The sequence below is a fragment of the Opisthocomus hoazin genome, chromosome 12 (genome assembly GCF_030867145.1).
Source record: "Opisthocomus hoazin isolate bOpiHoa1 chromosome 12, bOpiHoa1.hap1, whole genome shotgun sequence".
Taxonomy (NCBI): domain Eukaryota; kingdom Metazoa; phylum Chordata; class Aves; order Opisthocomiformes; family Opisthocomidae; genus Opisthocomus; species Opisthocomus hoazin.
This window is the reverse complement of record NC_134425.1, coordinates 9282837-9296292: the sequence shown is the minus strand read 5'-3', so window position 1 is coordinate 9296292 and position 13456 is coordinate 9282837. Positions and strand designations below refer to the sequence as shown.

General features: G+C 37.0%; 1 protein-coding gene across 6 annotated transcripts in view; it reads left to right on the top strand.

Annotated features, from left to right (window-relative positions):
• Positions 1-13456, top strand: part of WWOX (WW domain containing oxidoreductase) — a 529815-nt gene that overhangs the window by 139669 nt on the left and 376690 nt on the right. Inside the window, exon 9 of one of the 6 annotated variants that reach the window (XM_075433874.1) lies at positions 4737-4805. The exons of the other annotated variants lie outside the window; for them this stretch is intronic. Within the exon in view, the coding sequence (XP_075289989.1) occupies positions 4737-4796 (60 nt within the window). The 3' untranslated portion in view covers positions 4797-4805. Of the gene's footprint in view, positions 1-4736; positions 4806-13456 lie in introns of those variants that run through there. 6 annotated transcript variants of the gene reach the window in all.

Below are 13456 nucleotides of genomic sequence, written 5' to 3'. Positions count from 1 at the left end.
AGTAGCTGCATAGACCATGCGTACGCTTAGCTGGTTTGATCCAAGGCCTTAGAGTTTTTCTTCCTTGGGCTTTTTTTCTACTTTTTTTTTCTTTTTACCTCTCTCTTTTATTCTATTTCGCTCTCTTTTTCTCCTTCTCTCTTTCTCTCTCTCCTTTTCACTCTCTTCTTGAAAGCTGGCTCAAAAACAGTTTGACTAAGTTGTTTGTTTTGTTTCAAATTAATGCTAGTCATTCAGAACCCGATTAGTTTACTATTTACATACAAGATTAAAATTAAATACTTTTATTGTAAGTTTCAAGCTTACACAGAGTATGTTATCTGGTGTCACTCCCAGGTGATTTTGTGAGTGTACAAGGGCGAATAAAATTAGAAGCAGAGTGCCATTATCACACACTTGTGATAGTCTTACATAGAACTAAATATTTTTGTTGGCAGGTAACAGAGCAGAAAGAATATCATGTGTTAGAGTAGCAAGAGCTTAACAGATGTTTCAGTGAACTGAATTTTCAAATCCTTTTACGTTAAGAAATGGCTAGGGTTTGTAGAAGTTCTGAGACTATTGGGTTACATTTCCTGTTGCAGTGCAAAGCCAGCCATTGTGCTAGAGTTTTAGCAGATGTGTTACCCCCTTTTAACGGTTGGGAATAAAACATTGGTTCTGTTGCTGAGATATAAATTACAACTGTAAGAGCTCAACCTGTCACCTTTAAACAGCCAGTTAGCTGCAGTAAGACCATTCTGCCCTTAATTTTTCACTGTGTAAGAGACTGATACTTGAACAGCGCTTTGATTTCTCCCTCCTTCCCCAAAGATAGTAGCTTGTCAGAGCTGGAATTTGTATTTAAAGTATTTGCTATAGAGAATTATAAGGAATATTTTTAAGGGCCTCAAAGTCTGCTGCATGTCTTAGTTTTACATAAAACAATGAATTCTTGTCATGCTGATATTACCCCAGGAGTGTTGCAGGCAGTTGTCATTGCAATGCTCATACGGGCAGGAGGAAACCCCTGTGTCTGCAACTGCTTCACTGGTTTTACTTTTGTTGTATGTTGGCAGTAACTAAATTTAAATTTCATGTGATGATTTGCGCTCACACCTAGCATCAACTCAGAAATACTATTCTGGCAAGAAATTAATCTACATCTACTGGAGTGACTTGCTTCCACCTAATGATCACATCTGTTTGCTTTTGATGGAAGCCCAAAAGAGGCCCTGCAGTCTCATCATCTCTTCTGTTTCTCCCCTGTTCTTTTCTAAAGAAACTGGAATAATCCTTAGAGCTGGGGATAGTATTCTCTCCTTAAGTAAACATTTTTTGCTGTCCAAAGATCTGTGTGGGCTGTGTTGAGTTGATGTTGGCTTCCATTACTGAATTCACAGTTCAGGCCAAATTCTGCCCTCAGCTGTGCGTGTTCAGCTCCAAGAACAGTCATGGGCACGGTGGGTATGTGCATATTTCAGAGTAAAATTTGGCCTGTATTTCCTCCCTAAGACATTCCTGAAAATGCACTGGGGTTGCCTGAAAAGCAACAGGCAGTTCTTTTTGAAAAGAGCATCACAGGTTAGATTTGATCAAAATGGCAGTTTCTTTTCTCAAATTGAGTTTTGTGTGGGAAGTGAAAGAGGAAGGGCGAGTGAACGGGGACTAACTGTCTCCTGGATATTAGCAGTTGTAAAGAGTTTCTCCTGTTTTATGGATTAAAGCCAAAAGTGTAAACGTTAAAGTGATGCTAAGCAATAGCTCTCTCTCTTAACACACAGGTCTGTGGACTGTATCTCTAGTAACATGGAAGGACAGTTATTTTGTTGAAGCCTGGTAGCATATGCTTCCTTGCAGAATACTAGTATTTAAAGTTGACTGAATGGTGTAAAGGGAAAGAAGGCATATGTGGAAGAATATTTTGATTGGTTATAATAGGACGATAAAGAAATTCCTCTAAAGTAGTTGTTAATAATCTGGTGCATAAATTCTTCTATGCACTTAGAATTTCCGTGTCCTATCTAGTAATAAAATGTAATATAAGCTAGTTTATTATCAAACTTACATTGATACATTGATACATAGCTGATACATATTTTAACTTCCTGCTAAAATAAATGTAGCATGAAATATGAGGGCAAATTAAATCCACCCCCCATAACCCACACCACAGGAATGGAAAGTCTTTATGAAAACCTATCCACGTGCCAAACAGAACAGCTCAGGGTCTCAGCGTGCAGAGCGGTGCTCGGGGGGAGCAACGGCCATGGAATTTGCTGTGTCCAACACACCCCCATGGCTGTTTGTGGAGCAGATCTGTTGTGTCCTATAGTTTTGTGGAGGAAGTAAGGAATTTCTTCCTCTCCCCCCAGATCCTTGCAGAATTTCAGAATGCCCTGCCAAGTATGTGGGCTGCAAGGCAGGGAAACATTTGGTCCATAATGTTTTATATTACATGTAATTAAATTAGGATTTGAAATTAAAAAGCTTATTTCCCTATTTTTCAGCCTCAAAAAGCTTTCTTGGATTAGAAAGTTATGTGTGCACCTTGTGGAATGTCTGCAGGCAGGTCTGAATTGCCCACAAATGCCAATTTTCTGTGTGACCTCACATCTGGCCCTGTCTGCTAACTTAATGTCTCCTGCCTGAAATCTGAAAAAGATTGGTATCATAGGTAGTTAACAACATAGAACAGAATATCTTTTTCTGAAACTTGCAGAAAGTCAGTCTTGCATTCAGTTATTTTGATTTTTGATTCAGATTGTTACACCATCTAGAACCCAACCTTCCTGTTGAGTAATGGGGGGATATCAGATTTGTGGGTGTAAACTTCAGTACAAATAAAATAATGAGTGCTTTACAAAGGTTTTAAAAGCAAACCCTTTTTATTTTTCCACTCTGATATGATGAATCCATAATTTCTTTCTTGTCTGAAAGTCCCAGATTTTCCTTCGCTGCACTTTTTTTCCTGTGTTCTTTTGCAGTCCTCCAAAGAAGGTTTCAAGTTCCTGTTTTTTCCTTATTCTCATCCCTTCTCTTTTACTCACCATCCCTTGCAGAGCTAAACTGCAGCTGAAGTGTCGTGGTGTCTCTGAGGTGTTACGCGACATTGATCTGCTCAGAATGTATTTGAGAAACCATAAGGAAGGAAATTTCTGCTGTATTATGAGTGTTGAGGTGCTTAGGTGGCAGGCAAGATCTTGTAGTCTGACAGAAACAGCTGAACATGATATTTAGACCTTTTTTTTTTTGTCCCTTTGATTTTGTTTTTTTATGTCAGTACTATACTCGCTATTACGAATTTGCCTTATCCTTCTGGTAGTGTTCTTGAGATCTTTCTCATACTGAAACATCATCATTTCTTTTATTTGCTGCAAAAATGGATTATCTACTGCCATAACTGAAAACAAGTAAGATATCGATTTTCCATGGGAAAAGATGAGTAGAATTTAGAACTGTGAGTTTGAAGAGACTATAAAAAAAGATTTTTTTAGGTGCTTAGGTAGTGAAATTCAAGACTTTCAGAATGCTTGAAATTCTGAGGTTCTGAGGGTTTTTTTAATTTCTGCATTTGCATTTGTTTTGCATATTGCTATACAGGTATTATTTTTTTCAATGTCAAGTATTATAAAGAGATGAAGAGGTAGGATGATAATTTAAAGTTTGTGGGGGAAAAAAAGGATTTTCCTTATGGGAGTCTGTTTTCACAGTGCTCTGTGAAAAATTATTTTCATGTTTTTATTCTGTTTTGTCAGGGGACAAAATAGCTAATAGCAGTACCAGATAATATTCTGAATTTATATGTGCAACCTCTTGGCCTCCCTTCCTTCTGCTGACTGATTAGATATATATTCTTTTCTCTCAAAAGTGGGTGTATGTTACTTTGGCACATGGATATAATGTTAAAACTCTGGTTATAGACAGGTTTGTGACACTTCTGGGTTTGTGGCCACATAAAAAAATTTTTTCTTGTGCAGTTTACATAAATCTAATAATTTTTTGACAAGCGTTGCTAAGAAAACAGCAAAGCATGTATCATGCAGCTTTGTTAAAAAGAATAGATTGGAAAAGAGAATGTAAGGGAAAATACACAGTGAGGAACTTTTCTGAATGCATTACATACTTGAGTTATATAAACCAAAAAGTAAATGTGCATCTTCGTATTCATTTTTTTGTCTTTAGTTAATAACAGTAATTTTTGCTAGGAATAATCAAGGTTATTTAAATGAACTGAAAAAAATTATTTTTAAAAATTAAAAATTACATAAAAATTTAGTGATTTCCTGTATAAACAAGCAAGTGAACTTAAATGTCTTGAAGATCTTTTTAAAAACTGAAAGAGATTGACCCTACTTTTTCTCATGCCGTTGTTTGGTGCTAATGCAAATGTGTGGCTGTTAATTTCGGAAAATGGCAGCTGTGGTCTGAACCAGATTTACGATACCTGCCGGCCTAGGTCTTCTTCCAAACTAGGGTAGTAATTTTTACCTTTGCTACTGGACTTGCTTCGCCCACTCTTAAACAGTCTTCAGATTATGTGAGTATGTTGTTATATTAATAACTTTAAGAAGGTCCGGTGAACAAAAGGGATTTTCCTAGAAACAATTCTGTATTTTTTGCCTAAGAGGTGTTTAATCTTTGAAGACTTTGTAGCCTACCTAGCAGTGAAAATTCCTGGCTGAATTTACTGTGCATTTCTGAAGACCAAATGCAAGTGTGCCCTGAAGTCCTCCATTGCCTTTTGCTTGTTGCAGAGCCCTCCGGGTGCCCCTCGCTGCACCCCAGAGCCCTGCGGTTCCAGTTACTGCCAATGAGGCGACGCAGCCCTGCTCGTGACCCCACAGTTTCTCATTTGTGTGCCTGAGCAAGGTCACTTGGACAGTTTGTTGTAAATAACACGGTAGGATCCAGGCCTCCTTAGTTACCAGCTAGCACATAAATCATAGGATTATTCGTTTTCTTTAATAACAAGTGAATAATAGAGATAACATTTTTATGAATGAGATAACTGTAATCAAAAGCAGAGTCAATGCACTGTAGTTCATTTATAACGATCCAATGATCTGTTGCTAGCATTCTAGAAAGATAGTCTCAAATGTTCAAAGCAATAAAACTTGATTGTTTAGCTAGCAATGAGTTTCTAATATCTTTTTATTAAAAAGTACTCCCTAAAAACATTTTTAAGTAATGATTTTTAACTTTTTGGACAGACTTATAGCTACTATGCTTTACAGCTAGCAGGTCAAATAGGAATTATATAAGGCACTTCAACTGAACCAGATACTTTCAGCTATTGAAATTATGGTGCTATGAAATGCAAAAAACAAATCCCATATGGGTTAAGATGTAAAATGGCAAATCTGAGTTCCACTTCAAGCTGTTGCTGTCTGCCAAATTGTAGAAGCTGTGAGAAGGCCTCAATGATGGAGGGTTGCGGGGGGGTGTGGGTTATGAACTGTAAGAGGTAATTCATTAGTGTGCTTTTCACTTTCTCAGTTTTCTTGTCTTAAATCAAGTTTCTTACTGAGTTTAGAGTCCAAGGTCTGAATGATTTTTAGCTATGATTTTTTTAAAAATGTAAATCTGCTGCTTATTCCTTAAATGAGGAAGAACCAAATTCAAACTTGTCCTGTATCACTAAACTTTGAACTGAGGCCTTCTTGTCCTTGTTACTGGACGTGGCAAATAGGCGATAGTTCTTTCTTTCTTTTCTTTTATATGCACATACATACTTGGTGATACTAAGCCTTCTAAGTGGCTCTTCGGGAAGTAGAGCTGCTGATCCACACATGTAGAGTTCAGCAAAAACAAGGTCTTTGGACAAAGTTTAGTTTTTGTTTCTTTGACCTCTACAACTTAAAATCCTTTTCCCAAATTTAAAACTGTAAATGGTAAAAATAACGAAATTACGTATTTGAACATTGTTAGCTTGTGTCATTTTATGAGCATAACTCTCAGAGCAATATAAACTTTGTGGATTCTAGAACATGGTTTATCTTTCCTTACATTTTTTTGAAGTTGCTATTTATGAATGGACAGATGTTCAGGAAACCCCAAGCTTTTATTGGCCGTATTTTAGAACAGATGAAATACCAAATTGTTTAAAAAAGAATGCAATGTAGATCCTACTTTATGGAACTGTCATTTGAATGCTGTTTTTTAATTGGGAGATGCAGTGCTTAGTTACATTAATGATTCCCTAGAACTCGTTGGATATATGAGATGCTTTATCATAACATGGTCTTTTCATTTCTCTCTACATCATCTTTGAAGAGGTGCCATACCACTTTAAACAGTTCACCAATCAGTTTCATATGATGGATTCTCTTTAATCATTTACATTCAGAGAAAGTCAAATATTCTTTAGGAAGCCAAAGTAATCTTAACAGAATGTATAGTGTTTGTGCAGCTGGATATCTTATTTATTTGAAGTTCTGAGGGAAATCTCTTCTGACTTTGCAAAAAAGATGGAAGAGTAAACAGTAAGAGTGTCCAAGTAATCTGAGCTAGAAAGTCCCTGCTTTTAGACCAAAGTCATTAAAAAAAATATATTTGAAAGGTCCAAAAATAATACAGTATATCAAATTCAGAGTACTACATAATGTTTTTTCAGTATTCTTAGTGTTTTTACATATATATGTGTGTATATATACCTATCTATCTGTATATAAATGAAAATATACTTGGGTTTTTAATATATTTAATATTCATGGATAGGTGAACACAATAAGAGTCTGTTTTCCTGAAAAAGTGATTAATCTGTTTGTTTTTTTGCACGTGACATGTCATCCATCATCATGTTGGCATTCCCTGGACATGATAACTGCATAACTGAATTAACATTCTCAAAAATTTCCTTCTAGGAAAGCTATTGAAAATGTATGTGTATGTATAGAAAATTCGTATTTCTAGCCTTTTTGGAGGTATCCCACTGTGACTCTAATAGTATTTCTAGTTCTTGTCAGTTCTATTGCATGTCTATTGGTATCTTTTTTTGTCTTGAGGAAAATGTGAAGGAACTTACTAGGTTGGGTTTGTTAGTTTTGGGATTTTCTTTGGTGTTATGGGTATGAGTATGGTAATTTTCTTTTTTCTGAAGGCAAGACTCAAATGGCAGGGCCCCAATGAAGGGGCCTGCAAGAGAGCTGGATTGGGACTTTCTACAAGGGCCTGTAGTGACAGGAGAAGGGGTAATGGCTTTAAACTGAAAGAGCATAGATTTAGATTAGATATAAGAAATTCTTTACCATGAGGGTGGTGAGGCCCTGGCACAGGTTGCCTAGAGAAGCTGTGGCTGCCCCCTCCCTGGAAGTGTTCGGGGTCAGGTTGGACGGGGCTCTGAGCAACCTGTTCTGGTGAAAGGTGTCCCTGCTCACTGCAGGGGAGGTGGACTAGATGGCCTTTATAGGTCCCTTCCAACCCAAACCGTTCTATGATTTTATGATTGCTTGTCTTGGAAAATCAAATACTGTGTATGTATACTCAAGGCCTGCAAAGCTGAACACACAGCTCAATGCTTTTTCTGCTGTTAGGAAGGGACAGAAGACTCATTAGGAAACTGTGTCACTGTCCACAGCAAATATTCCTGTAAATGCAATCTAATTGCTAATCTGTTCCCCTAAAATAATGTTTATAATTTGTAATGAAATGTGGCTGGGCCATATTATGTGGTCATTCCTGTTTCACTGTCATCATCAGAAAAAAACTTCAGCTCTCCTGCTTCTGTTCCCTGTTGCCTTCTGCTGGCAGATGCATCCATTAACTAATTATACTGTAGTGCTCAGAAGCTGGAAAGAAATGGTTGTCCAGACCTAAAACAGAGACTTATAGACCTGGAATGAAGTCAGTCTATTTTCTTTAAACATTATGTCTACTAAAATATTTGTAGTCTGTTGTTCCTCTCTGTTTTGGGAGATTTTTGTGAATTCTTCCCAAGCATATATTTTAAACCAATTTGAATGACTTCCTAACTGCGTGTCAGCATTGAATGCCGAGAGTAGACAAATGAAAGCTTGTTCCATATTCTTCATTTCTTGTAAGACGCTGTTGGTTTGTCATTTCCACAAAGTTTATTTGTTACGGTAAATGCTGTCAGTGTTACAACTATGCTTTTTCAAACTTCTCTGAATTGATCTGTTGAGGTGAGGTAAATGAATTACCAATTTTCTTTGTCATCCACTAGGATGAATTTACTTTTCAGACTTTCTAGTGGCCTGGGTATTTTTTATGTTGTAAAATGAGATTTGGTTGATAACTGTTGTATCAGAAGGCTGAGGTTATATGGTCTTCCCATGGAGACAGTCTCTAAAGCTACGGCAGAATATTAGTATGTACACTTTCCAAGGCTGAAAGTGGAGGTCACTTGAACTGATTTGAACTCTTTGCTGATTCTCATGCTTTTGACCATGTTCCTGTTACCTTGTCCGTGGTTTCTGTCCAAGACTCTCATTTTGCTGTATGTTAACTGATACCAGCTGAAAATGGCAAAGTCAATGGTAGCAGTAGTGTACTCACTTCCTGCTTTACCAGGTAATGGTTGGCTAAAGGCTATTTTGTCTACTATATTACATTCATTCATTTCTTGTTCTGTTTCAGACTATTAGATGAGGTATTTTAAAATGTTTTATTGGTCTTTAAACGAAAAGCTTTATGCAAAGCTGTAGATAATGTTCCCAGCCGTGACACACCCAAAGACAACACATGCTGTAGATGAACAAGTTACGTGCGGTAGATAACATTTTCACCTTGTCAACCTAGAAAGTAGTGGCAACAGATCATGCATACATATATGAATGTTTGCCTTTCAAAATCTTGCAGATGGTACTGAACGCTGATGACTTTTCCCCTATCACCTGTATTTGTATTGGGTTTTTTTTGCACCTTTGCAGACTTCACGCTCAGAGCAGAGTTGTGTTCTCCTTTTAGGAAGGCTTTAACTTGGATTCATTCATTACTGCAGTTTGTAGCATAGCCTCCAATAGACACATAACTGGGAAAAAATAATTGGGTGTGGAAAATTTCTACTGCAGTCTCTATGAAGGGACTGTTACACTGACCTAATGTCATTTCTTGCACAGTACATGTCTTAACTTCCACACCAAGCTCTGCTTGAGCTGAAGAAAAACTGGCAGAGAAACAATGAAGTTTAGCTTAAAATTTCAAGTTAGTATCTATAGCATGTCAGATAATATTCCACGTGAATGTGGTTTTCAAAAGGTAAAAATATAATTAAGAAAAAAGTTGAGAAATGTTTCACTGTAGCCATTTTAAATATTTGTAGCTATAAGTTTTGGCCAAGATAATAAAAAAAAATATATTGAGGAGCAAATCACAGTTTTTTCTACAAAAAGAGCAAAATTTGAAGGTGTTTGCTCAGTTTTTTTTTTTTCAGATAACTGTTTATGATCAAAATCCAAGTTCTCAGGCAATATGTTCATAAACGCTCACACAGAAGGAAAAATGTTCTGCTTGTGTTCACTGTGCAAAGGGTTAAAATGTTCACAGTTTCTGCTTAGATAAAATAATTGCTGTTTCTTCCTAATTTTCAGATGATGACCATTTTTCATGAACATTTATATTCTTAGGATTTTCTTTTTCAATAGAAAAAGTGTATTTTGAATGGTTTCAGAAAATAACTCTTCTTTTTTCCTTCTTGTCCTTTTTTTTCTTTATCATCTAAATAACTAGAGGAATGATTCTTGAATTACTACAAACAAGTCCTTGTATTTCAGGCTAAGTACAGGGATCTTCAGTCTCATAGGTGACTGCTTCCAAAATTTCCAAGTGTGATCATAAATAGATCGATGGAAGCTGTTTTCCAGTTTTCATTGCAACAAACCGTAATAGGTGCCTATTGAATATGTTTACATATGTACTTACATTTCCCACCATAACAACGTGTGAAGCCTATAATATGACTTATTCTGACATATATTCACTGTTTAATTCTTCCTTTTATCCACATGTTTTTGAATTATGAATGATATCAATCCTTAAATCTTTGTTTGTTTTAGGGAAGGTTCTTTTTTTTTTTTTTTTCCTCTTGGCACACCATATATGCACTAGCAAGTGCTAGCAGTTTCAGCTGCATTTAAGGAAATATTGTTGTAAGGCTTTTATGTGCTGTACTTCAATCAGCTAGTGCCAGCAGTATCCCAATAGAAAGACCCTCAACAGACCATTTTCAGCATTTTGCTGCAATTAAACTCCTCTGGTTTTAGCCCTCAGGCAATTTAGTACCTTTTTACATATGCACATTATGAACTTTTGACCAGGGCCTGGTAGTCATATATTAGATAGCAGCTTTTGAAAGCAGACTTAACAAGTTCCTTAGAGTATTAGAGTCGGAGTCAGTTGTGGAAAAGGTAATTTAACCAACTTGCAGTGAGGCCATTCAGAATCTTACTGATGATCCTAAATATGTCTTTTTTTTTTTTTCCTTGTTTCCTCTGGAAGCTGGTAGCAAGACCTCTCAAAGAATGTGATTGATCTTTTATTCAGTAGCTAACGAGGGCTGTGATTCTATTAGTGCTCTACAAGGCAAGGGAACAGTGATTTAATGAAGTGTCTAGTGAGCTGGTCATAGATTTATCCTGTTGTCTCTAATTTGCAGTGCTGTTGTGAGTGTAAAAGAAACTGCACTCACTGCCATTAGGCAGGTATTTCCTTAGTAAATTGTTGTAAGGTCAGGTGTAGTTATCTTACAAAAGGCAATGCCTTAGCTCCTCAATGTCTCAAGATGACAGCCGCTGTGCTGAGCACTCACTGAAGCGGAAACATGAGGATCAGAGGTCCGTCTCCAAGTCCCCCTTAGCTGATGCAGGAGCAGATGAACTGCCAAGTAGGACTAATAGAGTCATAATTGGCGATTAGAACTGGAAAGGTGCAATAACATCTTAATACAAACTGGCGTATATTATAGTTAGTGTCAGTAGTTGTAAAGTTACATGGTAGCCTGAACTAGTTACACTTCATTTTTTCACTTTCATAAAATGAGGCAATGCATCGTAATAGTTGCTGTACAACAAAAATATAAGAACATCAAAACTTGAGTTGCTTTAAAGTGACATTAATGTCTTCAGTACAGTTACATGGGCATGTAACTTGTCAGTCTCACTCAGAAATGATGCAATAAAATTTGCCACAGATAAAATAATCTCATAAATACGCTTTGGTATTCACTTAATTAGCACTAAATAGTGGATTTTATTTCTGTCTACTGAAATCCACTTATTTTTTGTTCTGTTTGCTAACATGAGATGTTATTTTGTTGATGCCTGTGGTGTTGCAAATCTGTTTTGCGCTGTTACGTTTTTCACAAACCCCTGAGTCCAAGTTAGCCAAAAGCAACCATTTTCAGGAAGAAGTTATCTTTGAATGAATTGCTTAATAATTTGATAAGGAAGTTAGGGTGTACATTGCCAGGAAGTTCAGTGTTACCTGTTTCAATCAAAAAGCGATATTGAAAAATAAGGAAGCAGATCTCAGATGTGTGGTTCTTCCCTAGATTGGCATAGAATGGTCAAAGCTAACAGAGAGAGGGGAGGCAATCAAAGATGAGATTGTGGGAGCATTAGTCTGAATTTTTTTATGTGTAAGTTGCAAGCCTGATTGGGATCTCAGCCTCGCGTTCCAGGCTCTGTGCATATAGGTAAAGAAAAATTACTGGGGCACAATATTTCAAATCTCTTTTGAGGGAAACTGCTAAAATCTCTTATGCAGCAGATGAAACTTGGATTATGTCAATCAGCAGTAGTGAGAAGACAGTAACATGATAACTTGTATCCTCATATAATCATAACACATGCATCACCAAAGAGTTCTCCTGCTCAGATGGATGATTTTGCATTTGCAAAATAAAAATATTTTCCGTTGGATGAGCCCTTGAACCCCTGTGAACTTGACACCCTGTGGGATGTCATCTGGGACCTCTGTTAAATATACAGATACAATTAGTCTAGAAAAAGAGATATTGGGCTTTTAAACGAACAGCAAGAGGATTTAAAACATTAAGCCAAACTTTCTAATTTCCTAATATTGACACTTCTGTCCCTCACAATCTTATTATTCTCTGCTGATCTACCATTTCATCAAAAAGTCTACAATGGAACTAAAAATCTAAGCCTTTTAGCCCATAGATCATTGCACTTGGTAAATGGCTTATTGTAGATTAGATAATGTGGTTCATAGCACATCCAAATCAATAAAAGGCTAGTCTGAATGTAGTAAAGTGCTCTCAGTCTGATTCTTTTTATTAAGTGTATCTGCCATGAGCAAAGTGAAAATTTTAGTCTTTTTGCTTAACTTGATGTAAGAAAAAGACATTACTTAAATTTCTACATGTTTATTTTCTTTCTTATAGAAGATCTGTCCCACGGAATTTAGTTTTATTTGACTCAAACTGAAATATATTGCTTGAAAAATGATAACATTCTTATATTGGCAAAATTCAGAGCCCAGTGGTTTGGTGTTCCCATTCATATCCCACTCTAGCAATGAATGTCCAAGATCTCTCATTTGTCAGATATTCAGTGGTCTCTGTGAAATAAATACTTCTAGACCTGCTCTCTTACAAATATCATCAGCAAAAATTGGCAACTTCAGCAACAAATGGAGATGGAGAATGCTTTCATTTGGAAGAATTGTGAAAGAAATGTTTTTAAGAAAGAATGGATGATTAGATACCAAAAAAGCAGTGGCACTTTAATCTAGGTCAGTAAAGGCCCAGGATTCACCTTTAATCCGACAACCACTGCGTATTGAAGTTAAAGGCTGGTCTGTGACATAAGAGAAACTAAGGCAATAATAGCGCGTAATTTGTTTCTAGGTTAACTGTGCATAGCAGAGGAAGGGGAAAGTTGCTTCTCTGGGAGATACGGCTTTCATCTGTCCCTCACATCTGGAAAGGTGTCTTTGAAAGCATGAGACAAGAACATTCCTACAAGAACAGTCCTACTGTAGAGAAATAGCTGTACGGCATGTTGCTGTGTCTGCTCAGCCCAGCCTTTACTGCACTGTCCACCTTACGTTTTTCTCTCATTTTGAAGTTCTCTGACAGATGTAAGGAGTGAATTGACAGGTTGCTGCACTAATCTGGGTCTGAAAGGGGGGGAGGTGGTTCTGCCTTCTGTCTTACCCTGTGGATGATCCCATGTTCCTGAAGGTGTGCAGATACCAGAAGGATACTCTTATTTATACAGAAGAAATTCAGCGGGTTTCTACATGCGTGAAAGTGAACAGGTATGGGGAGGGTTTTTACCCCTTCTAGCTGGGGCTATACTAGATACCTGGAAGAAGTTGATGGCACAATGGAAACTAATGACTGCCTCTGCCTTTAGAATTTCCGCACACGTTAATTCACTGCAGTTTTGTATTTTCCTGTTTACACCCACGGCCCATGCTGCTGAGCAAAGGATAAACAGAAGTTAAGAGATGTTAAAATGCCAAGCTGCTGAACCTGGTCGAGAGCTTGTCA